At 43.4% G+C, this 27081-nt stretch overlaps 1 protein-coding gene across 1 annotated transcript; it reads right to left on the bottom strand.

The window, feature by feature from the left end:
• Positions 1 to 12624: 12624 nt before the first annotated feature.
• On the bottom strand, positions 12625 to 23978 carry LOC102533256 (glutathione S-transferase A2). Its single transcript, XM_072944808.1, has 7 exons — positions 23885 to 23978; positions 19805 to 19918; positions 17570 to 17621; positions 16608 to 16740; positions 14568 to 14709; positions 13851 to 13982; positions 12625 to 12997 (listed from the first exon to the last, which is right to left on the bottom strand). Exons 2-7 carry the CDS (start codon positions 19889 to 19891, stop codon positions 12872 to 12874), a joined length of 672 nt encoding a protein of 223 aa, XP_072800909.1. The 5' UTR covers positions 19892 to 19918; positions 23885 to 23978; the 3' UTR covers positions 12625 to 12871.
• Positions 23979 to 27081: the final 3103 nt, after the last annotated feature.

The raw sequence follows: 27081 nt of genomic DNA, 5'->3' as shown, positions 1-27081 counted from the left end.
AAGCTGTACGTGCTCAAGCAGGAAAACTCACTCTGACTCACATTGAAAGGAAAGCTCGGGCACAGAAGGGGGATATTGACTATTGAAACTTCCTCTAGTTCTGACCAGCTATGATGGTGCCAACGCTGAATATAAAAACTATGAGGAATCACCTCAAAAGACTAGGAATGGACTTACCACATGACCCAGGAATCTGGCTCCTGGGCATATATCCAGAAGGAACCCTACTTCAAAATGACACCCACACCCCAATGTTCGTAGCAGCATGATTTACGATAACCAAGACATGGAAACAGCCTAAATGTCCATCAACAGATGACTGGATAAAGAAGCTGTGGTATATTTATACAATGGAATACTACTCAGCCATAAAAACTGACAACATAACACCATTTGAAGTGACATGGATGCTCCTGGAGAATGTCATTCTAAGTGAAGTAAGCCAGAAAGAGAAAGAAAAATACCATATGAGATCACTCATATGTGGAATCTAAAAATAAAAACAAAACAAAAACATAAATACAAAACAGAAACAGACTCATAGACATAGAATACAAACTTGTGGTTGCCAAGGGGGCAGGGGGTGGAAAGGGACAGACTGGGATTTCAAAATGTAGAACAGATAAACAGTATTATACGGTATAGCACAGGGAAATATATACAAGGTCTTATGATAGCTCACAGTGAAAAAAGAATGTGAGAATGAATATATGTTATGTTCATGTATAACTGAAAAATTGTGCTCTACACTGGAATTTGACACATTGTAAAATAGATAACTTATAAAAAAATGTTAAAAAAAAAAACTATGAGGAATTAGAAGACCCAAGGAAGGGCTTCACGTGGCTCAAAATTGGCCTTTTATTGAAAAAAATTTGGTCATAGGAAGAAGACATGACAAGTTCAAGTCAAAAGAATCTTTTTGATGCTAAAAGACATTTAGTGTCCCCACCAAAGACCCTGCAGTGTTTTGGAAAGTTAGCCTTTGGGTTCCCATCAGCTCCTGTGTGTTTTATCATGTTTTATTCAGATCTACCTGTCAAGCAACAAATTGAGTTGAGATTTAAGAAATAATTAGAAAGGAATGAACACAATTCTCTCTCCTGTCTCTTCACCCCCCTCTCTCCTTACCCACCTGTCTCCTTCTCTCTCATCACCTGTCCATCTATCATCTGCTCATCTCAACATCACTAGATCTCAAAAGCCTCTTACTGAGTGTAAGGAGGAAAAATATGCAACGATCTGCAAAAAGAACCATTTCTAGAAATTATTTCAAAAGGCACATGAGTCAGTGAGCACACATATAAACATAAAAAAAATGAAGGCTGGACTGACTGGATAGAGTTTACTTAAGTGGAGATGGGGTGATGGTCCAACTGAACTTTAGATTTATCTGTTAATGTTTTATTTTTTAAAAGAAGATTAGATGGATATATGACCTGTGGTTTTTTTTTTAAATAAAAATTGAAAGCAAATATGATAAAATATTTCTAATTGCTCAGGCTCTGTAGTGGAATCATGTTTATTTACTATAACATTCTTTGTACTTTGCTCCACACGTTTTCAAAATTGTAATTTAAAGTTTTTTGAAAACTCAAAGCAAAAGGATTTTTGAGTTGAGGTATGATTGACGTATCACATGATATTCGTTTCAAGGGTGTAACATAATGTCTCAGTATTTGTATACATTGTGAATTGGTCACTACATAAGTCTAGTTACCATCTGACACCATCACCAGGTAAAGTTACAAAAAATTTTTTTCTCGTGATGAGAACTTTAAAAATTTACTCTCTTGGCAGCTTTCAAAAATGTGATACAGTATTATTAACTGTAGTCACCCTGCTGTGCATTACATCCCCAGGACTTATTTATTGTATAATTGGAAGTTTGTACCTCTAGACCCCCTTCACCCATTTCGCCCACTCCCCATATCCGATCTCCCAGCGACCAGCATTCTGTTCTCTGTAAAAATTGTGTTTTATTTTGTTTGTTCGCCAAACAAAGGAATTTTAGGAAAAAAGTGATGACCTTTTCACAAAGACTTTTTGTTTTATTATAGGAGAAATCCTCAACCGAGGGTCCTAGAATCCAAGTATATATTTAGTGGTATATAGGAACCCCCTAAAATTATATGCATATATGTTCTCGTTTTTCTGAGAACAGTCTAATAGATTTCTTCAGATTCAAGTATTAAGCCTATTATCTTCCCCTAAATTTCTTCAGACTCCCACACCACCAGGTTAAATGGTACATTGCACAGAATATCTAAATAATAAACCATGTTCTAAGCTGCATTCATATAAGACATCTGCATTTCTAGACAAATTGGTGCTTCTGTCAAAGCTGAAACAGAATGCAGGGCTTCCTAATGAGTGTCAGGTCACCAGGGTAACTGGCTGTTTTCATGTTAAACCATGTGCCCTGGCCGAAAGTTTGAAGAAGTCTCCCTGCTTTTTCACTTTTGGATCCAAGAGACCATTTAGGAGTCACTGAAAATAATTTTGTGGGGTTTACAGATTTTTAAATCTTTAAATTGTGAATATAAACTTATATTCAGGTATATTTTTGGTAGTGAATGATATGTTCTTATGTCAGTAACGATGAGATTGTTCCATACATTTAAAGAAAATTGTCTATTTCTTAATATTCTTGAGGCAAATGTAAGTGAATGCAATACTTGGCTGATAAGAACGAAATGAACAGAAGCCGTGTGAATGAATTCGTTCCTCCCTCCCTCCCTTCCTTAGTTAATCATTGTCTGCACCATCCTTGAATGCTCTCAGTATCAACAAGCAGTGACCTGGCGTTCAGTCAAGCCTCTAGATATCAATTTATAGGAAACACAATAAACACGTCAGGGATGGAATTAGCAAAATCAGCAACATCTATAATACGGAACTTGACTGGATTGCTCTTTTCTGAGAGGACTAGCAACATACAGATTCCGTGGCGGGGGGGTGGGGGGTGTTGTTAGAAATGCAGGCATCTCAGGCACCACCCCAGAATCCGTATTTTAAGATCCCCAGGAATTTATATACACATTCAAGTTTGAGAAGCACTGTTCTCCAGCTCAACTGATCCACACATTTCAAATGACTTTCTGCTTTTACATTTCCATAAGAACGTGTATAAATTGCATTAAAAATCAAAGAGGCACGGAGAACGTATAGGTTAAAGAGATTTAAGAGATTCTTCGAACGATTGCAAAACATAGACCTTTTTTTGGCTTCTGGTTCTAACGCAGCAGTTATTGTTTTAGAAAATATGACATAATTAGGAGAATTTGAACCATCACTGAACATTTGCTGTGAGAGAATTACTGTTAATTTTTTAGTTATAATGGTGATTTTACAGAATGTTTTTCAAAAAGAATCCTTATCTTTTAGAGACGCATGCCAAAGTATTTGTGGATGAAATATTCTGATTTGGGGATTTGCTTCAAATTAATCCAGTTGTGGCGGGGAGGAGTAGAAATATAAGTGACCTTTTGTTGCTAATTGCTGTGTCTGGGTGATGGGCACGTGGGTTTTATTATACTAGTCTTTCTACTTTTTTAAATCTATGAAGTTTCCCATCATAGAAAATATTTTTAATTGCTCAGCAAAAACTGATGTCATTCATAACAGATTAAAGTTTTAAGGGCCCTGATGTGACTTGACTTCTGAATCATGAGGAAATTAGAGACAGTGTTCACTCCAGCTTTAGAGATGAATGATGTGATTAATGCTGCACCCAAATGAGTCTTCTGAATTCAGGTTTAATGACTCCAAGCCCCGCGGACACTGTCTGAACTGTGACATTGTCTCAACTGAATCTATAACCTTCATCGCTTTCCTGAAACTTACGGAAGAAAAACAATGAAAAAATTAAGCTTTTTTGATCTGGGTTTGACCTTCATAAGTAACCTCTCTCAGCCTCAGTTTCTTCATCTGTACAATGGGGATAGGAATGCCAATCTCATGGGTTACTCAGGGTTTTAAATGAGATAAAGCACGTAATGTGTGCAGAGAGATGGAGGGGAAGGAAGGGAAGTTAGATCCTGAAGTATCCACGAGAGGAGACCTCTCTCTTTCCTTGCATGAGCTCAGGCACATGCTGGAGGAGGCAAGCTAAGAAATGCCAGGATCCCCGTGTGGTAGGGTGCCTGAGGACCTGGGAAGCACTGCCTGTGTCTTGCAAACTCAGAATGACTCAAAAGCATTGAGAAGAAAGGTCAAGGTGCTGTGTCTAGGCCGATGGGCTCGTGATCGCCTCTGGGTTCTCAGCATCCCAGCAAGGCAGGAGAAGAACCAGTGCACAGCTCCAAGTTCAAAAGACAAAAAAAATTGAAATGAAGGGCGCAGCAGTTTCCTGCAAGACTGTCCCCAAGACTCAGCAGGGATGAGGAGGTCTGGGTAGTCTCCTGTTGAGGACAGGATGGCCTCTCCCTGTGCCGGGGGACTTAGAGACAACCCTGGGGAAAATATGGGGCAGAGGGGTGTTGGAAAGGAGACTGGAACTGTCTGAGATATAGTTTGTACCTTTGATGGAAGAGGACTCAAAATTGGAATTAAACTCAGTTAGAAAAATAGAAAGTAATTCTTGCACTTGTGAATTTGTGAACGGATTCATCCCTAAATCCACATGTAACAAAGTTTCCTTTTCAGAGGGGACGTGGCTTAGAAGCAATGTTAACAATCAGTGAAATATCAATTATTAAAAGGAAACAAACCATAAAGCAGATGCATTTGCATTACAAGGAATGGAAGGAACATTACCTTTCAGACTCAAAAGTCTGATGTTCCTAATGTTTTCTGAGGCTCTAATACATCTCAGTTTTAGAATCCCAGAAGGATGACGGGATAGGATTTATTCTGGATAGCAAGACTGGCGATGTTTAATAGTTCCGAAAAATAAAAGTGCATCCTGAATGCCAGTGTCTCAATTAGTTGCCTTGGTTAACTATTTAAAGTCAAAATGTCTTGACCTTGTATTTTATTGGAGTGTTTATCTCCTAAAAGGGAATGAAGCTAGAAGATACATGGGTTACCTCTGAAAAGGTGTATCATCATTCAATAATAATTTGAAGAACTTACAATTATATAGAAGTACAAATCATAACTAAGGGACCCTAATTTATAGGAGACTTGACGTCAATTGAACAGTTAACCAAAAGAGACCGATAAAGAAGTCAAATAAACTCAGAATGAAAATATCAAATGTGGAAAACAGGTTTTGATTTATTTAGAAATATATTCTTGATATTGCATGTTCACATGTCTATATTTAAAAATATATATATACATGTATGTGAGATGTAATGGTAGATCCCTCGTCCACATGTTCAAATTTGTACATTTTTTTTAAAAATTTGAGGTGAGAGAGAAACAAGAGTATTTGGCAAAAGTACAACCAGATCAATATAGCTAATTAATTTTAAAGCATTCGACATGCAATTGTGGCTTTCATTAAAGCTACAAGTTTATTATAAACAGAAAAAAATTAGAAGTAGTTTTAGTACCTGGGACTTAAATGTTGGGCACACAGTAAACACATTCTAGAATAATTGCTGGATTTTAGCAACTGGACTTGTTTGCTTAAGAGAAAGTATTGACTTCGTCAGACCAATGACACCAAACAGAGCTTTAATACTTAATGCTTAATAAACCAGAATTAAGAAACTGCCATCTTCCACTAGCTTTTTTTAGCTCTCTCTTTCTTTTGTAACTATGCACTACCGAATCTCTTTTTCACTGAGGTCAAAAGGAATCTTAAGAAGAATTCTCAGTAGACTCTTAAGGACACTGATCACAATTCTTTCCACCTATTTGCGAAAAGGAGGAATTAAAAACAATTATCTCATTCTAGCCAGAAGAACTTGGGCAGGGAGGCAAACCTACTAAGTAAAGCAATTGCACAGCTTTCAAATGTGCCTTTGAAGTCACAAAAATCAAAGGAACTAATCCATTGTTTAAAGTGCTTAAGAATAAAAGGAATTAAGTAGACCAGTAACTGCATGTCTTGATTTTTTTTTTTTTAATCCTCAGCCTACATTCTAGAATTTTGTCTCTAATCGTCTTGGCATCGTGCCTCCATTCTGTGTGGTCCACTGAAACTGGATTTTAGTCATGTGGACTCTTGGGTACTTTAAGAGAAAGAGTAAAGACATTTTCCTCCATAAAAGTCAGTCTAGTAACCTCGCCCACAGTACATTTTTATATGTCCTTAGATAGTGAATATATATATTTTCCGGTTTATGGAAAATCTTTACGTTCTGCTTAGGACGTAAGGTAAGGTTTGCTTTGCTCCCATAAAGATGCTGTCCGAGAACACATGGGTCTGATTTGGAAAGGTCTGTGCTTCAGTTTCCTTGTAGGAAGATCACAGGTACTAGGAACTAAATTGTTTCTGACAGTGGAAAACGACGCTTTGTGAAAAATAATCGGATGGTAGCTAGATAAACAAACACATTAATTTATTTAAAATGCACTGCAAAAAATTACGCAAAATCAGTTCTTCAAGAAATCCCAGTGACGTATTATATGTTCACTTAATGTCTTTGAAGTGTTAAAGGATCTTGAAACATGGAACTTCACAATTAAGTGCGATGCACCCAACTGAGTTTAGCACACGTTTTCTTCACATATGTGTATGTGCGTGGAGCATGTATGTGAATACATTCTTGTACTGAAAGCCTCATTTCGAGAAAGCTTAGCATAAAAATATCCATTTATAAAACACAATATTAAAGGCAAGTAGTCCCACTATTCTAGGGTCGCTTTTGGTTTTGAAATGATTTGGTGAGTTTAAGAAGAAAGCTCCCTGAATATGTTTAAATGATTCTGTTAAAATGTTTTGATCCATTACTTACCTTCTCAGGGAACTACACCAGCCACTAGTAGCCCCAATTAAAGGGATGAGTTGGCCCCCGTCCTTTTTACGACATTATGTTACAGTTCATTTATTTTATGAGTTTGACAAATTATCACCAACATACTTATCTACGAGACTTCAGAAAGCGAATTAATTTCGTTTGGCACATTCACACACTGGGACTGGTGTTCAGCCTTCTCTTCCTCCTTTTTTGGTGCAGAAGCAGACAAGTTCTTCTTCTTTAGTTCAAGCTATGCTTGATTTCAAATAGCGATAGTGTAAAACCATACCTCCCTAAGTACCATATTCACCAGGCAAAATATCATGGAAGAGAGCCAGACTTATTGCTGCTTGTCACAATAAATTAGTTTGCGTTGTCTAGAATTTTATATAAACAGAACTATACAATAAGTGCTCTTTTTTTGCCTGCTTTCCCCAACACAGCATAATCATTTTGAGACTGCCTCTGTTGTTGGGTTTATTTAAGCTTGTTTATTGCAAAGTAGTTGTAGGCATTTCCTGTGGCCACTGTGACAAATTACCACCAACTAGGTGGCTTCAACAACAGAAATTCATTCTCTCACAGCTCTGGGGACCAGAAGTCCACCAAGTTGTTAGCAAGGTTGGTTCCTTCTGCAAGCTCTGAGGGAGAATCAGTTCCATGCCTCTCTTCTAGTTTCTGGTGGCCGCCAGCAATCCTCGGGGCTCTCTGGATGGTGACATCATCACTCCACGCTGCATCATAGAGTTGGATGATGGAAGAGGACACCAGACAGAGGGAAGGATGGGTGGAGGTGAAGAGATGACGGAGTAAGAAAGAAGTGTCGAGGGGAAGTATGGAGACCGTTCCAACTCAGCCTTCAGCCAGCAGTTCTTAGTTGCTCTTTTGACAGTTTACTCCAATGTGGATCTAAGACTTAAGAAAAAGTAATTTATCTGTTCCAGCAAACAGATTGCTCTGTAGAGAAATCAGCTGATAGTCTTATGGAGGTTCCCTTGTAACTAACTCTGTTTGTATCTCGCTGCCTTTAGAATCTTCTTTATCTTTACCTTTGGCTATTTTAATCATAACATGTCTTGGTGTAGATCTGTTTGGGTTCATCTTGTTTGGGACGGTCTGTGCTTCCTGCAACCTACTTGAGAAGTTGGTCTGACCAATGCCATGGCTGAGCACTAGATGGAGCCCTCCCACACCCTGGTGACCAGCATCTTGGTGCTTTAGGAACCTCTATGGCCCTGGTGGTACCGGCCTCAGCTGCTCTTGGGTGACTTACCACCATTGCAGATGAAACTGAGCCTAACCTACTTAACCTTCCCTTTATTTCCTAGATCTCAGATGAAGTCTACTGTCCCACTGCCTTTTTGGGGGAGCAAAACTTCTCAAAAGCGATCTAATTGCTATCTCTTCTCTCACTTCTCAGGAGAACCTACCCCGGACTGGCTTCTGTCCCAGCACCCACTGCTCTCAGAAAAGCAGAGAGGCCTGGTGTTCCTAATTCAGCATGCAGCCCTCACCCTTGTCTCCTGGTTTTGTGATGCCACAGTTCCCAGGTGCTTCCTCCTCAAGCTCCTGGCTCCCTCCCTTCTCTCTCATCGTAAGTGATCTCCTCAATCTGTTGCTATCATCAGAAGTGTGACTTCCAAAGCTAGGTCATAAAAGACATTTCTGGGTCTGTCTTGCTCTCCCGAACTACCTGCTCTGGGGGAAGTTAGCTGATCTGCCATGAGGACATTCAAGCCCTATGAAGAAGCAGACATGGCAGGAATGGAGGCCTCTGCCTGCAGCCATGTGAGTGAATCATCTTGGAAGTGGATGCCCCCATCCCCAGTTGAGCTTTCAGATGATTGCAGCCCCTGCTGATGGCTTGACTGCAGCCACCTGGGAGATCCTGACCCAGAACCACCCAACTAAGTTGCTCCCAGATCCCAGACCCTCAGAAATTGTCTTAGATGATAAATGCTTGTTGCTTTAAGTTGCTAAACTTTGGGGTGCTTTGTTACAGAGCAGGAGATAACTGGTAGGCCCATGCCTACCACTCTGACCTCTGTCAGTGGGTGCTGGGACAGAAGCCAGACTGCGGTAGGTTCTCCTGAGAAGTGAGACAAGAGATAGCAACTAGATCCCTTTCATGTTTCCCCACCGTATTCTCACAACACATGCCTGCCTACTGCGCCTGACACACAGCAAAGTCGTTCCTGACCCAGACCCTCGTCTTCACTGGTTAAGATCCTGTTTTCCTGGGTTTTCTTATGCTAGCTTCTTCCTCTCTGTCAAGACTTAGTCTGCTCTGACCACTATGTTAACGACTGCCCCATTGCCATCCATCACACCGCTCTCTTGTTTTCCACATGACATTCATCAGTAAACATAATTAACTTTTTAAACTGATTTATTTACTCATTGTTTGAGCAGGAAAATGCTCTCATATGTGCCATAGAGCTCAGTAAACATTTATTGAATAAAACAATGAGTAAAATCCTTTAAATATTATTTATTGGAGCCATAATCTTTAAGAAGATTTTTTTTAATCAGTTTTTGAGACAGAGTCTAAATATTTTTGCTATTGCGTATGTTTGTCCGGCCTGTTGATTTAAAATGTTGCAACTATGTTGAAAGTTTCAAAGGACAACATATTCAAACACAGCTACAGAGTGCAGAGGGGAGGTGAGCAAACATTGTGGACAACAGGTCAGAGGCAAGAGGGATCACATCACGGTCAATGCAGATTAAGTTTGTGCTGACATACGACTCCCTTGTCCAAGCTGCGTAGCAGGATGTTTCTGATACAGATTAGTTCTTCAAGAAGGTTTTGGAAAATTGGCAAGTTGCTGTATATAGTAGCTCAAATGTTGACCCAATCCCCACAGGACAGTCAGAGAAATTAATTTCTACATATGTGTGTGTGTATGTGTGTGTAATCTCTCCATGAAAATGGTGGCTGGTGTAGAAATCAAATACCAAATGTAAATTACTTTTTAACAAATATCTTTATCTGTTTATGGCACAGATTATCCAGGAATTGATATTCAAAATATTGAACATCTGATATAGTAAATATAAATCAGTATGTAAATCCATTTATATGCCAAAAATTAAACAATATTTCCCTTTATTTTCTAAATAAGCCATGTATAGCATAAAAATGGATAACGCCATAGTGCAAACCAGTCACACGCCATTGTGGTAATTTCTAATCACTCGTGATATTTGTAAATCGTCCGTGTGTTCTGGGCTGTGCGGGCTGGCGGTGGGGGCCTTCCTCCAGGAGGGCCATCAGATTCTGCCTCGGTGGCCCTTTCCTGCGCCTGTGACTCAGTGCATTCCTAGGTTCCTCTGTTGCTTTCTGACTTTGTCCCTTGGAAGGGAAGGGAAGCGGAGGCCCCAGAGGTACCACCTTCCCTTGCGGTGTCTTAACCCCACCCCCAGCTTTGTAAGCAGGCATTTCATTAAACTCTCCTCAGCCGTGATTTTTGATTTAAGGTGATGTCTTCTTGTATTCACAGCACCACAAAGCCACAAAGAGGTCAGTATTATGAAGTTCACTTCAGGATAATAAAAAAGGGTTATAAAATATATATTCCGACCTGGAGAAGGCGAGATGTGATGAGGTTGAGAACCTCTGTTCAGAGCAAGGGTAGACGAATATATTGCTGGTGGGGAAGGGGTAGCTCAGTGGTAGAGCATGTGCTTAGCATGCACGAGGTCCTGGGTTCATTCCCCAGTACCTCGATTTAAAAAATAAGTAAATAAATAAACTTAATTACCTCCCCCTGCAAAACAAATTTTTTAAAAAATAAATTACGAGAGGGATTGATAACAAAGGTCTTGCCTCCTGGTAAAGCCCTGGAGGATTCTAGAGCTGGAGAGAGAGCAGGTAAATGCTGCAGGGGGTCCGCTCAGCACATCTGCTGGGCTGAGTTGACCTAACAGTGGGTAGATATAAAAGACACAGTGTCCCGTGCCTCTGTCTGCTGCCCCTACTCAACTGGGAGGAAGCTCAGGCTGTGAAAATAGGCAGTCAGGACTAGGACCCCATGGATCCCAGATTTCCCCAGGGCAGTCCGGGTTACAGGCTGAGTAAGGTGGCTGAGGCTGGAAATCACTCTATCCCAGGTCCTCCCGCACCATGACACGTGGGGGAGATGACGCCGGATCTCCATCTACAGTTGGAGGTTCGAGGCCTGAGTGACGGCAAGAAGGACACCCTCCTCTTCCTCCACTCTGCAGCTGCGGAGCCTGAGGACCGATGGTGGCCAGTGTTTCAATGCAACCTCCCTGAGTCAGGGAGTCTATGGGACAACAGGACTCCACGAGACAGAGAAGGCAGCGAAGAGCACGTGTCCCAGAAGAGGATGGATGGACTTCCTGTGGGTCCCAGGACTGCTTGACGCCTTGAATATTTAAGCTCTGGATTTAACACGGCAAAGAGACTCCAGCGGAGAGAATGTTCTTGCTGCTCTGAGATGGATGCTTGCGTGACTTAAAATTAATATTTAAAAGATGTCATTTTTATTATATGTACCTCAGGCTTCTGAAGCAGGGTGTCTGGCTACACCTCAGTGGTTATTTTCCTTAGGACAAAACCCAGGCTTCTTGCCATGAGACTCAAAGTCCTCCGGGTGCTGGCTGTGTTCTACCATCTCCTCTCATCACCGCCCCTCCCGCCTTGTGCTTCAAGGCCCCGTCACACCCATAGGCGTCCCCTTCCTCACACGCATCCGCGCTCGGTCTCCCTGCTGACCTCCTGCCTGGATCGCACCTCTGCTGCCCAACCGAAGTTCGCGCACTTCCTTCCCTGCCTGCTACTCCTCTCTCCTGCAAACCTCACTTCTGACTCCCCTCCTTGAGAAGCTGACGGACCCACAGATTTGAGTAACGCCGTCCTGATTAGGGGCAAGCTCAGCATTATCTCACCTCCTAGCTTGGGGGGTTGTAGATTAAATTGTGTCCTCGCAAAAGGGTATGTTGAAGTCCTAACCCCGAGCGCCTGTGTGGGTGACTCTGTCTAGAAATGGGATCTTTGCAGATGCCATCAAGTTAGAAGGGAGTCGTGCTGAATTGAGGTGGACCCAAGTCCGATTCCTGATATCCTGATGAGAAGCCGGCGTTCTGGATGGAGACCTACACACCTAGAAAGGAAACCACGTGGCAAGGGAGGCAGAAACTAGAGCCTCCATCTTCAAGGGAAGGGTCCCCAGCAACCATCAGAAGCTAGGAAGAGGGCAGAAGCATCTTTCCCCAAGCCTCCGGAGAGCACATGGCCCTGCTCACACCTTGACTTCACATAAAGAGACTGCAGAACGTTGAGGGAACACGTTTCCATTGTTTTTAACTGCTACATCTGTGGTCATTCATAACAGCGTCTTTCGGAACACAAGATACAGGGTAGGCGTGAACTGGGATGAGAATTACTCATTTTGTTGTTTCTTTCATTAAATAACCTCCTTGAGCACAGACACTAGAGATGGCTTGTTCATCATTAGTTCCTGAGTGCCAGGAACAGTGAATGTCCCATACTAGATATAAAATAAATATGAGTACCGTAACTGAATAGGAAAAAAAGGTTAATTATCGGAAGAAAAAAGGTTCCCTAAAAAAAGACAGAAAAAAAGCTTTTAGGTTATGAATCAGAAAGGCAGCAGAACGCAAAAAGAAAAGGCTATTTTGTGTCACTGGGAATGTCAGATGAAAATTTCCACTCAACTCCTTTTCACAGGGTACGTGATGCCTGTTCCATGATAATTTTTTGAGCAAATCAAAGAGTCTGTCATGCTTTTGGGCCCTTTTATTTATGTGTAAGTCCAAGACACATTCTAGGAAGAGATCATGATTTTATACACGAACAAAACAAAAGAGGTTGTTCTGCAACTAATTCTGCATTCTAATGAAATTAGCGCTTACACTTTGGAAACATTTATTAGCCTTCAAAATAACCAGGATGTACATTTAGGTAAACATTTCATTGTTGGAAAGCTTTAGAAGACGGATTCTGCATGTCCTGGGCAGCCATGCTTGTTTTATTTAATTCTGAAAATCTTCATTGCTTTTTCCAAACTTTTCTCATCTAAGGGAGGCTTCCTCTGGCTGCCAGGCTGCAGAAACTTCTTCACGGTAGGGAGGCTGCTGACTCTGCTTTTCAGGGCCTGCAATGCACAAGAGCACAGCTCAGCACGGAGCCAAGACCAGCGCCATCACCAGCACAAGCCAGGGACCCCGAGACCCTCCCAGCCCAGGACCAGCCCAGGACCAGCCCGGGCCCCTCCGCCGGCACCAGGACGAGCCTGGACAGACACCCAGTGACACACGAGGATAACAGCGCAGTAGCATCTCCCCAGAGATGCCTCCTGGGGACAGGCATCACTCAGCTCCAGTCTCCCCGACTTCCTCCTACACGGAAGTCCTGCAGGTGAACCCTCTCGTGCAAGACGAGGAACTTAGTGTTTGTCAGAAATCAACCCAGGGGAAGGCTGCAAGATCTCAAGGCAGGAAAAGGAAGATCTGGGAAGGTAGGTCTGGGGCTGAAAACAGAAACTATAGCAGGTAAACCAGAGACAGTCAAGCAGTCTGTGCTCAGAGAGAGGGAGGGAGACGGGGAGAGGGAAAGCACGTGTGAGGGACAGAACAGGGGCTGGGGGTCGGGGATGAGATGGTGGGGGACCCGCTCAGACAGACTCAGGTGAGGGGGAGGAGGACACCCCTGGGACACAGGGAAGCAGAGAGAAATGACAACAGAGACTGCGATGGAACAGACCCAGGCCTGGATTCTCCTTGTAAAAGGCCAGTCAATCTCCTTGGGGCAGTGTCCCCCTCCAGTGTCCCTGGTGTGACCTGATCTTTCCACGCCCAAGACCAGGGCTGGGGACCTACTTCTGGAGACCTGGGGGCAGCGAGGCCTGGACAGTGACGGGGACCATAACATCACCGCCCCAGAGCCCAGAGAGCAGCTGCGAGGAGGGGGAGGTGGGCCTGCCCGCCAAGGGCCAAGGGGGGAACCACCTTCAGCAGCGGGAAGCTGGCCAGAAGGCTGGGGTCCACCTCTTCCACGTAGTAGAGCAGCTCAACCAGGTGCACGTCAGCCCTGCTCAGCCGGTTGCCCACAAGGTAGTCCTGTCCGTGGCTCTTCAACACCTGGGAATTGAGGGGTCAGATCAGGGCACAGGGGCAGTCAGGCTGGCCCCCCCGCCTCCCGTCTCCCCAGCCCCGCTTCCCCGTCTGCTCCACACTGGGGAGTGGGGTGTATCTTTCTAGGTACGTCTCATCCACCCCAGAAGCACTGCACACTCTCCTGACGGGCATCTGGTCTCGTGTCTCCCTGCACCTGGTACCCGAATACTTTCTGATGTGTTGCTTTCATCGCTCCTCTTGGACCAGAAGCCCTGCACCGTGTCCTGCGGGACCCCCCACTGCAGGTCTATGTGGCTCTCACAGCCCCTGCAGCCCAAGCTCTAAGTACACCCACGACATTCCATCCGTATCAAATTCCAGGTTGGGTCCCAGCAAATTGAAATTTTGCTGAAAAATTATACCTTGGGTAAAACTGGTACAACTCTGCCTAACAGTCGATTTTGATAAAATGCCCCAAGATTCAGGATTCAACAAGAGTTCAGGAAGGCTCACAAAGTTGAAGGTCGGTGCCCCAGAAATGCGAAGCTTTTGTTTTTTTTTTTTGTCTTGTGATCTCAGTGCCGAAAACTCTGAACTATTTGCACTTACTTTTTCAAACGCAGGAAGATAACGGTTTTTTATTTTCTCTTTGACCTCCATTATCTTGGCATCTTTTTCCCCAGGTGGGCACAATGGCAAAAGCATGATCATTTCACCCAAATCGAACACACCTTCTGCGTACATATCAATCCTGAAAGACAAAATAACAAAACTGTCCAATGGCTCCTACCTTAGATCTTATAGTTTTAAGAAAGTATAAGAACTGGTCATTAGGAGGTGGTAAAGTAACTCACTCCACAGTGGTGTTAATACAACAATCATTCTGCTGTGATTTTTTTTCATAATTTTAACATTTCATTCTAGAACAAGTCATCAAGGGAGACAGATGTCTAATATATTTAATATACACATGACCACATATAAGGACAGAGCACATCAGTGACCCATCCAGAGTCACAAGCATGAGAGAAATGGGTGGAATCACCCCAGGTGGTCCTGAGACCACACCTAGGGTCTGCCACCTCTGCTGGGCTGTGTCCTGTGCACAATTTGTGTGATGCTCTGGCACCACCTCAGCCATGCCCAGAGAGAGTCCTGGAACAGAGACCTCAGTCCTGCCCTCTCCCTCCCCCATCCTGACACACCACCAGGCCCCTGAATGTGCCCAATACCATCACTTCCTCCAATTATTTCCCACAGAACTTGGTGCCACAGCCCTCTCCACGTGCCGTTGCCCAACTCTGGTCTCATTTGCATCCCTCCCGACTCCACCCCAAATGTGCCCTGAAATAGCGCAGCTCCTCATGCAGCTCCAGCAGTGCCTAGTCCAGGTGAGTTTGAAGCCCAAACAGGGCTTTCTACAAGAGTATTTTTAAATAAAAACTTTATTGAAATATAATTCCCATACCATAATGTCACTCTTTTCAAGTATAAAATTGTGTGATTTTTTTTGGTAAAGTTACAGAATCCTGTACCATCATCACACTCTAACTCCAAAATAGTTTGATCACTCTCGAAAGGAATACTGAGTGCTTTTTGAGGTTTTCAACATTCTTCCCACTCTCCAGCTTCTGGCAGTCACTCAACTACTTTGGTTTTAAGGATATGAATGTTCTGCACATGGCACACAAATGGAATGATACAATATGTGCCATCTGTGTCTGGCTTCTCTTATGTAAGAGATTATTTTCAAAGTCTATCCATGTTGTTGCATGGACCTGGACTTCATTCCTTTTCATGGCCAAGTAATATTCCGTTATATTGCCATACTACATTTTGTTCATCCATTCATCACTTAGTGGACATTTGCATTATTTCTACTTTTTGAATACTATGAACAAAAACTCTATGAACTTTTGTGTACAAGCTTCAGTGTGGCTCTGTTTTTAATTCTCATGAGTAGTGAAATGGCTGAGTCACGTAGTAACTCTAGGTTTACATTTTCAGTAACTGCTGAAGTTACTTACCTGATTTTAATTTCAATTATGTGGTCCTAACACAACAGAGAGGTGACTGCCTCTCACCATATGGTTTTATTGATAAATCTAGCTGATTCAGTTTGTATACACATGCTTGATGTAACCCCACCTTGGGATCAACCTTGTCAAGTGGCCAGTCTATAAAAGACCTGATAAAGTAGGTTCCTGGTCATCATTCTTCTAATTTCTGGAACTTGGATATCAACCCTTTCAGATCCTTCCCTTCCCAGGCATTATCCTCTAGACACTCAGATATTTGTCCCTTGTCTCTAGCTGTTGGAGGGTGTCCTGCTCAAAAGAGCCTGGACTGTGGAGGCCATGGTTCCACCATCCTCCTGGCTTCATAGTTCATCTGTGTTTGGAAACCTCTGTCACTGTGCTGTAACCATGCACCACATCCTCTTACACAAGCTCACTGGCTTGATTCCACCCCAACTTTACTCTTTCCTCATCCTCATAGGTCTCTGCACTGCTGGACCTCAGTTACCCCCACAAGTCCTGTCGCCCTGTTGGTCAGGATCCCCTGCCATGTTCCTGCTCAGTCAAGGATGGACCTGAATTGTTGAGGAAGAACTAACTGTTGAGGAAGAAAACAGAAGCAATACCGTACAGGGCTCTCTCCTTTATGTCTTTCCCATAGAGGTTGTATTTGCTGGCGATGTAGTTGAGAATGGCTCTGGTCTGCACCAGCTTCATCCCATCGATTTCAACCATTGGCACTTGCTGGAACATCAGACTCCCATCTTTGGAAAGAAGAAACGAATCATACTATTGAAGTGGAGGGAAATGTTTTATGAATCAAAATGTTTGTTGAAATGACTGAATATTTCCCATTCGGATCATAGTAGGTTCCTGTATTTTTATGTTTTGATTTTTCCCTTCATGGTTTTTTCAGGAAGAACATGAAAGAGGGTCCACCAGCTGGTTGCCGAGGCAAATGGGAAGTTCCCCTAGGAAGTCTCACAGGGTTCATGGCATGAAGGCCAGTTCTAAGAGAGACTCCTGTGTAGAGTGTCTTCTGTGCTCTTCAGATCCCACCCCTGGAAGGTGAGCAGGGAGGCCCGTTGTCCCAGCCCCACCGCTGCGGGCCTGGCCCTTTATCTCCCTCCTCACACACTCACTCGGTCTTCCCTCTAATTCAGCACCACCTGGTTGTCTCAGTCTGCTGTGTTGCTACGACACTGCCTTGCCAAACCCGTCAGAGAAAAGAATTCAAGGGAGCTGCTGGGCCTGTTTCTCCTCTCTTCTCTCTAAAGCATGTGCTTGCATGTCCCTGGGATCCTGAATGCACACAGCTCACTCAGGGCGCAGAAAGGCAGGAGACAGCGAGGACGGGGCATTCTTGGGCACTGGGACAATTCCTTTAGCGAATACTCAGACTTCCAGCCCATCCTAACCCTGAGTGGGCTGCAAGACCTGCTCAAGGAGCCCCACCCCTACCTTTACCACGTTTCTCCCTCTCCAATGGCCCCACTCCCACTGTGCCCACACATGGCATAGCTGGTGTTAAAATTGGAACTTTTGACTTCTACTAGATACTCTCATTAGAGGAATTTAGATTCTTGGACTTACCATTTCTTAACTTATCCAAGTCTTCTGGAGTTTCTATAAATTTCTCATCAAACTGAAAAGCAGAAAGAGCCAATGAGTTCTTGTTAATTCATGCCATAGCATGATTGAACTTGAATGGCCCCTGTCCAGTACAGACTATGGAGAAGGTAAAATTCTGAGTTTGGCAGGGTTGCACAGAGGAGAGTGATCCTGGCCATCAGGAAACTTAGAGCCACCAAGATAAAAGCATGGGATGCAACACATAACTGCTCATGTTAATGGTTCAATTCACTTTCACTCTGTCTCCACTTCTGCCAATGACTAGGTCATGATTTGGGAGGGGGATGTCACTGGAGGGAAGGGGCTGAGAAGTTCTCTAGTTTTAATATCTCTGGGAAGCCTTTCTCTCCCTGTGAGATCAGGACAGGGTATTGGGTTTCCCCCAGCATGTGGTGTCCAGGAGGCCAGTCACGCCCAAGATGCTGCCAACAGGGTCCTCTGCTGTAGATTACCTCCTGCATTCAGCTTTTTATTTAGAAAGGGGTCTTGCTGGTGAAAAGTGTGGGGACTGGGGGATCCTACCTTGCTCAGTGGGACACTTCATTATCAATCTATGTGATCCCATAGGTCAGACCATACAGACAGTGAGGTTGTGGGCAATAATCTATAAAGTGCTCAATTTAGGACAGCATAAGGGATGGTGGGTGGTCACTGTGGCAGGGTCTTTGAGGTGCAATGGGGCTGGCTGGTGTGATGTAGCTAGTGAGGCTGGGGAGCTGGATGGGGGCGTGAGGACCACCCAGAAGTCCTGACCAGGAGCCTCTGGGAAGCCCTGCCCCCACCCTCCTCAGTCAGGCGGGACTGGACAAGAGGAGGCCTGGGGTGCTCTCAGGGTCTCCCCTCCTTCCCCCTGCTGTGCTGAGCTCATCCTGCCCAGGGACTTTGAACACATCCTTGAACCCTACAGCTGGACCACAGTGAAAACTGTTGGTTGTTGAGTTATAGAAATTAAACACACTAGTCTGCCACTATTTGCATTTTCTGTGTACTTGTTTCTTCATGAACTTGAGAAAGGACCAAGCCAACGTCCCGTGCACTTGTGTAAACCCGAGGCCCAGGGAAACATGTTGATAGGAGGCCAAGGGAGGACACCAGGGGTTTCCCTCATGGGACGCCACCTCTCCTGAAACCCTCCTTTACTGCTCCCCCTCCCCCCAGGTACCAGGTCTCCAGAGTCTGTCCTTGATCCCCCTCCTCAGGACTCCCTCTCTGACTCCCTCTGACCTGGGCTGAGAAGTGCTTTTCTCAGTGACACCTCTAGAGGGCAGCACTCATAAGAGTCCCACATTTGCTACAGGGAATATGGCAGCTGAACACTAAAATGCCTGGTGTCCCCTAGATGCTCCCGCCCCTCCTCTTCATCACATATTTGCTTGTCTGCATCCTCGCTAGAGTGTAAGCTGCCTGAGGGCAGGGACTGTGTCTGTCTTGTTCATCCATGTATCTCCAAAACTTAGTGTAGAACCTGGTACTTACAGGTGCCCAACAAAATCACTGCTGAATGAATGCATTAAATCTAGTAGACAGTTTGTTACAATCTTCGTCCTACGTATTTCTCATTTATGTTTTAACTTTAGTAACGTTTATTTTCTAATATTTATATTTTTTCTTTTTATTATGGAAATTTCTAACACGCACAAATTAAACAGGAAATTATAGTGATCCTCCTGCACCCATCTATCAGATTTAATAATTATCAAATCAACCCAGTCTCCAGTCATCTGTATGCCTACGCACTCTCCCCCTTGTAACTGTTTGAAACAAACCCCAGATGTCATATATTCATCATATATACTTCAATGTGTATGTCTAAAACATGAGAACTAATTTCAAAAAACCACATTATCCCATTGAACACATTCACAATAATTACTTAATCTCTATTGATATTTAATGTTCATGTTTCTAATTGTATAAATGTCATAAATAATATTTTATTGTTTTAAAAATCAAAATCCAAATAATGCCCACACAAGGTGATTAGTTTCTCAAATTTAATTTAAGTGTTTGTTTATTCCCTTTGATAACAAGATAGTTAATAACAAATTAGGTCCTATCTATTCATCTCTTACTAAGTGATAATTTTTTTAATGCAAAACTCTTAGCAGGTCATTTAGTAAGGGAACTCTCCTAGCTTAAGTGAGAAAGAGGCTTTCAATCAGTTTTGATCCAACTTAAGATGAACTCAGGACCTACCTCCACTCCAGCTGCAGCCAGGAGCCACCGGATACACTCCATCCTGCCCCGTCCATTGAAGTAGTGAAGCAAGGGCTTCCCCGCCATGACAGCTGTCTTCTGGTTTCTCTAAACCTGAATGAATGAATGAATGAATGAACAATGGCGAAAACCACAGAAGCAAAATGCACCTTATGACATGTGGTGAACGGCACCAACAATGCAGAAGAGGGTCAGCCTCCATCATGGCAGGGTTGGAAGGGTCTCTGGAATGTCTTCCTTGACCCAAATTCTTACCCCTGCAGCCAACCGTGGAAAAGTGCACCATTGACAGGTCTGCACTGGGCCAGATCTGGCTGTCTTGGCAGGCTGAGAGCTTTGAGTCAGTCATAAGAACGCATGGGTGGGTCTTAGGGAGGGGGAAGGATTAGAGAACTAATATTTTTTGAACACCTCCCAGTGGTCCTGACCCAGTGCTAACCCTTTTAAATACATTATACCTTTAATTCTCACAACTCCATGAAATAGTTATTATCTCTGTTTTTTTGTTAATGAAACCAAAGCTCAGAGCTGAAATGACATATCAGTCAAACTCGGGCTCGTGACATTTCATGGAAATCCACACCCAGGACTAAAACGAGGGCAGGGCTGGAACCCACCCAGATGTGGGCCCTGGGAGCCTGGCGGGGGCCTTGCAGCCGGAGGGCCTCACCGACAGTGAGGAGGAGGAGGCAGCAGGGTCCGTCCTCAGCTCTTTGGCTGTTACACTGTTTGTTCAAAAGCTGAAGTTAGGGCTTAGATATGCCTCATTGTTGCTCAAAAAAATCCTTCTTCTTTCCACAGACACAGGATGTTAATTCCTTCCAGTTTTTGGAATTCCACCTCTCTTGGTACATTTTGCATCTAGAAAAAGGGAGGCTGCTGCATTTCCCTTTGCAGTCTGAATGGAGCCGACCTTTGCTCAGTGTCTGTCATCCAGGAGGCATTCTTATAGACTTATCTTCATTTAGACCCCCCCCCAAAATCACCCGTTACTGCTCTGTTATAGCCGGGATTACTGAGGTTTCGAGAGTAACTATCCCAAAGTAGGTGGCGGACCTGGGATTCAAACCCACTTCCATAGAGAATCAAGTCTAGAGTTCATTTTCCATGTTGATGTTTTTCAAAATATGCAGGACAGTCCTTCAGTGGATTGTGAAATCCACCAATTTTTTTAAAGAAGATGGGCGATAATAGGAAATATCAGAGAGTGCTGTATGTTGAAAAGGCAAGCATCCTTTCATGAGTTGTAGTTTGTGTTCTGTGTTGGTTGCGTGTGTGTGCAAAAGCACATGTGTGCACGCGTTAGGTCCCTAAGAGTGAGAGGTATTTGGGTTGTGTTCAGTCAATGAAGTTTGAAAGCCCTTGGTCTACAGCATCCTGTGTGAGGAGTGGACAGAGCAGGGAACCAGAGACTAAAACCCAAAGGTTCCAACAGACAACAGAACCAGGTCTATCGCGGGTGTGAATGGAAACAGACAAGACTCCTTAAAAGCAGGAGTCCCAGAGCCAGGACTTGGGGAGACACAGTTGCGTTTTCTATCGAAATCCCAAGCTCTCTTTAGAAAACATTAAGATTGTCTTGCAAGTTTTCTTGTTGTGGAGTTTGGGACAAAAACTTACTTCTCTTTATCCAACAAATGTTTCTCTGAAAAAGGATGTGTGACTCGAATTTTAGATAAATGTTTCAAAATGTTTTCAATATCCACATTATTAATGTGAGGCTCAGTGCTTTAGAAAGTAAAGAATCCTTTGGAAACATACTTAACTCATCTTTCTTGAAATTGGAGATGTTGTGTATTGTCCCTCTTATCATGGGAAATGCAGGTGCTGTGATTCAGCAGAATCGTGTGAAGGGTGTTCCCTGGGGACCAGTGGACACACATCACTCTCACACTAAGCTTCCTCATCCAGTGACCCAGAATCAAGTTACAAAAGGAAATAAACTTAAACTTATATAATATTTTATTGTATCTTCCTTATAAGCAACTTTCTTCACCTTTAGAATAAGAGGTTTCTTGAGCCTAATTAAGACTAGGGGCAAGTTGATCATAAACTTCCGGATCCAAAGAAAATGAGAACAGGAGAGACTGGATGATTTGCCATCAGTCACACACGTGTGTTCCTGATGCACGCTCAATACCCAGCAAGCGTGCAACCTCACTGCTTCCAATATCTTATCGTCAAGGGGAGGAAACTGAAGTTCAAAGGGATAAAGCTGCTTCCTTACACACACGTTTTGTGAGCCTTGAGTTATTCGATGAAGGCATCTTGGGACATCGGGTCAGGGGCTTTTTCCTTCCACCAGGTAACACTTAGACAGACACTCTCTCTGCTGCTCTCAAGGGACCAGCGGTGACCAACCCAAGAATCCTAACTCTCTAGTCAGAGCAAGGGCAGGGCTGCAGGCTGATAATGCAGAGGGTGCTGCCCACCTGCCCAGGTCGGCCCCATCTCCACAGCATCCAGCCTGCAAGTCAGCGAGTCCACCCCATTCCCACCTTTCAGATGGGATCATCCTCGTCCCTGTCCTAATGTTGCCCTCTACACCATCTTTAAAGCGCTTCTATGATCATCGCCCTCTCAAGGTCCTCTCTCTCCTTAGGTTCTGTTTTCCCCGTGTTTTCTGTCCTGCCCTGAACGCTCCAGGGTCCACGGGATCTCCCTGACTCTCTCAGGCTCTCCTGTAGAAGACCTTTGTTTTCCCCCAATATTAATACTTGTAACAGTGCATTGTTCACTCACATTCCAATTCTGGTGACCCGCGCCTTCCAGCTATGTGAATTTCTGTAAAAACTAATTACCTGTTCCCGTGATTACTTAGTTTTCCCTCCAAGATTTCCTGGGTTTGGGAGTTTGAGAAGTCATGTAAACCAGTGATTCTTAGCTGGGCTGATTCTCCCTACCCCCTCTCCAGAGGACATTTGACAACATTTGGGGACATTTGGGGGTTGTTAAAACTGGAAGGAAGTCTCCCTATCACTGGGTAGAGAGCAGAGGTGCCTCTGATGGGGGTGGGGGGTGCTGCCTTCCCCAGGCATCAGGTTGTCCACCACCAGACAGTCCAGCTTTTCTCATCAACCATCTTATCCTCCCAGATCCATTTATTGGGTATTTAGTTGGAAATGCCAGTGGTTGGTGGACCATCTATTGTGCGATGTAATCCTCCCAGAACAGAGAATTTTATAAAATACAAGAATTCTCCTCTATCAACGTGAACCCTATGCTACTCTCCGGGCTCTCAGCAGTCAAGGAGGGAACGTCACCCACACACTGTGTTCTTTCTACAAGTACAGAGTGAAACGGAAAGAAAAAGTCAGGCTATTAACCTTTACCGCATCAAAAGTTTTAATAAAGTCATTTCTTGTAAAACTTGTAAACAGACCATTCTTGCTGATATCTGAGAGGAGTCAAGGTTGCATATTTAAGGAAATAGGTTAATGCTATCATCAAGTACACTCCTTAAACCTAATCAATGTACATTTCTATACTAAGTATTTTTAGACAGTGGAGGATCACTCCCCACAGCAAAGAATTTCCCAGCCCCAAATGTCAAGAGGACCCAAGCTGATAAACCCTGCTCCGGCCAATTTCTGGGTTTACCAGGAACTGGTTGAACCCCAGCGACAGAAGGGCACTTCCAGCTTGTCCCTCACAGCAAGGACAGAATTTCTGCTGACATTCAACTTACTCCTATTGCAATAAATCTTAATTTTGAATTTCCACAGCCCACTGAGTATTACAGAAGCATAATTTGCACCTGCTGTGTATTGACGACATCTTCAGAGGAAATAACTTCAGTGTAAACACTTACACTCTCCTTTCTTGGTCATTTTCTCAGACCACCAAAACGCTACCATTCTTTTTTCTCCTCCTATCATTAAATTTTCTGAGCTCTAAATTCTCACGCCTGATTACATTTCTGTAAACATGTCTCCAACAGCAATTAAATAAACAACTCTTAAACTGTGCACTAAGCACATTAAGAAGACATAATGTGAGTATAAAGCAGAGTTTGTTTTGTGCTAAGGACACGGCACAGATGTTAAAATCAGTACTTACCTTATGAAGTCTGTCTCCCACTCGGCTCAGTAACTCAGTGCCAACTCTGCCCGTGTTTATAATAAGCTGGTGTTCCAGCGGAATAGCTCCTCCTCTCCGAAGAGCGGACAGTCCGGATAAGGAGAAGCCCCTCCCACAGCGTTCAGGGCCAGGGGCTCCATGTTAGATTGAAAAAAAAAAAATGATGAGTCATTCTCATATCATGATATACCTGGTTAATATGTTCTTTTCAAGGTTTGTAGTTAAAGATTAAACACAAAAGTTCAAGTTCATTGGCCTCTCTCTGCCAGTCAGTGAAGTATGAAAAGTCAGGCTTTTGGAAAAACTTACTGTTAGATTATCAAGAACTAGATTCAAGGACGAAGGCAGATGAAAAACCTCCCCTGTGGAGACAAAAGGGAGCTGGTGTTGTTAAAGGGCACTTGGATCTCTGGAATACTTTCTGTATTGGGTTGCAGATCAAAGACAGGACACCCAGTTAAATGTGAATTTTGGACACATAACAAATAAGTTTTTGTTATTTGTATAAATATGTCCTTATATGTATGAAACATATGCATTTATTGTTTACCTAAAATTCACATTTAACCTATCCTGTATTTTAGCAACCTGACTTTTTATACTTTTTCCTCTCTCTCACACTCATATCAGCCTTCCTAGCCTCTGGGCCTTTGCACATGCTATTTGTTCTATTTGGAATACTCTACTATTTATTACTACTGTATTTTCTCTATTATGTTTTTTCTCACATTATTTTGACATTATATGTTTAATATTACTCCCCCCAGCCTGTGAGCTCCTGGAAGCCGGGCCTCCGTCTTGTCTTCTTCAGGTCCCCACAGTCTAGCTCAGCACCTGGCACACCCTAGGAGCTCAAAGATAATATAGTTTTTAAAAAGTTATTAAGTGGAAAAATAACACATGGGACCTAATCAAACTTACCAATTTTTGTACAGCAAAGGAAACCATAAACAAAATGAAAAGACAACCTACAGATAGGGAGAAAATTTTTGCAAATGATGAGGCTGAAAAAGGCTCAATTTCTAGAACATACAAATGGCTCATACAATTCAACAACAAAAAGCTAAACAACCTAGTCAAATAATGGGCAGAAGACCTCAGTAGGCATTTCTCTGAAAAAGACACACAGATGGCCAACAGGCACATGAAAACATGCTCAACATCACTAATTACGGAGAAATCAAATCAAAACTACAAGGAGGTATCACCTCACACCAGCCAGAATGATCATCATCAAAAAGTCTACAAGTAATAAATACTGGAGAGGGTGTGGAGAAAAGGGACCCCTCCTCTTCTGTTGGAGGAAATGTAAATTAATGTAGCCACCATGAGGAAAATTATAGAGATTCCTTCAAAAACTAAAAATAGAGTCACCATATGATCCAGCAATCCCACTCCTGGCATACCCCGGAAATGATGAAAACTCTAATTTGAAAAGATCCATCTACTCCAATATTCACAGCAGCACTATTTACAACAGCCAAGCCATGGAAGCAACCTAAATGTCCATTGACAGATGACTGGATAAAGATGTTGTATATGTGGTATATGTATACACACACACACACACACACACACACACACACACACACACAATGGAATACTATTCAGACATAAAAAAGAATGAAATAATGCCATTTCCAGCTACATAGATAGACCTAGAGATTATCATACTATTTAAAGTCAGAGAAAGACAAATATCATAATATCACTTATAAGTGGAATCTTAAAAATGATACAAATGAACTTACTTACAAAACAGAAATAGACTCACAGACATAGAAAACAAACTTATGCTTATCAAATGGGAAAATGGTGGGGGAAGAGATAAATTAGGAGTCTGGGATTAACAGATACACACTACTCTATATAAACTAGATAAACCACAAGGACCTACTGTAGAGCACAGGGAACTATATGCCATATCTTATAATAATCTATCATGAAAAAGAATCTGAAAAAGAATATACACACATATGTATATACACATAAAACTGAATCACTTTGCTGCACACCTGAAAAATAACACAACAACGTAAATCAACTATATTTCAATAAAAAAGTTATTAGATGGAAAATTTCTGACAAAGTACATGGATTAATATAAAAATCCGATAGGCCCTAAGTCCAAAGACAAGTGTGGGTTTATAACAGAAGAGAAGACACACACACACTGACACACACACAGACTCACAGACACACAGCCTGCAGTGATGTGAGGATGGAGGCCAAGGTAGACGTGCTGTGGTCAGGAGCCATGGAAAGCAAGGACGCTACAGCCACCAGAAGCTGGACGAGGCAGGAAGGACGCCCCTTAGAGCCTCTGGAGGAATTACAGCCTAGCCTGCATCTTGACTTTGCACTTCTGAGTCCACAAGTATGAGAGAACTCACTCTGTTGTCTTAAGCCCCCAGCTGTAGTAAACTGATACAACAACCACAGAATCCAATACACAATCCCGCTCACTGTCCCACTCCGTAGGATAATTGGGAAGCCATCCTATGTGGCATGTCCCTTCATTTATCAAACATTTAGGATGTTACTCTCCTAAGGACTCATTTTCTAAATATGGTCACACTGTTCCCGTATCACACTAAAATTTTTCATTGATATAATTTATAATTATAGTTCCTTAATTTCATTAAATATTTGCATCCAAAATTTCCCCATTGTCTCATAGAGATTTGTCTGCAGTTGGTTTATTTGCCTGAGGATCAAGGCAAGATCAGTACACAGCACTGGAGTGATATGAACATGTGTCTCTTGAAGATGTGGACAGATGCAGCCATCAGGCAGGTGGGAGTGGATGGGAACTTGGAGGAATTCCTACAGCCCAGACCTGCACCCTTGGGGCACGGAGGTGTGTGTGGAGTTGTGCCCAGTGTTACCATGGTTCTTGGTGGAGCTCAGGGGATGCCCCGGGGCTGGGCCCACACCAGGAGCCCACAGATATGGGGGAGGCAGGTGGCCTGCAGGTTGCTTGGAGGTTCCTGGGCCCGGTGGGAGGCACAGAGGGGGGCCCAGCCCTCCCTGGGGAGCACCGAGGTGAGGGGTTAAGTGTGGCCAGTGGGAGGAGCCGGCCAGGCAGGAGCACAGGTGCCCAGGGTGGAAGGCAGGTGGCCCCCACCCGCCGGGGTGTGGTGGGGCTGGAGCTCTGGGGTGAGGGTGGAAGAGAG

The sequence above is a fragment of the Vicugna pacos genome, chromosome 20, assembly GCF_048564905.1.
Source record: "Vicugna pacos chromosome 20, VicPac4, whole genome shotgun sequence".
NCBI classification, from domain to species: domain Eukaryota; kingdom Metazoa; phylum Chordata; class Mammalia; order Artiodactyla; family Camelidae; genus Vicugna; species Vicugna pacos.
The sequence above is the reverse complement of the archived record's forward strand: the minus strand, read 5'-3'. Positions and strand labels throughout refer to the sequence as shown.

Bases quoted from the DNA above. Each gene is read 5' to 3' on its own strand.
- LOC102533256 (XM_072944808.1), bottom strand. From the start codon at position 19,891: ATGGCGGGGAAGCCCTTGCTTCACTACTTCAATGGACGGGGCAGGATG. The intron at 13,983-14,567 runs GTAAGTGCAAAT...CTCAATTCCCAG, and splicing joins ATCTTCCTGCGTTTGAAAAA to GTGTTGAAGAGCCACGGACA. The intron at 12,998-13,850 runs GTGGTTCCCCCC...TGTGCATTGCAG, and splicing joins CCAGCTTCCCGCTGCTGAAG to GCCCTGAAAAGCAGAGTCAG.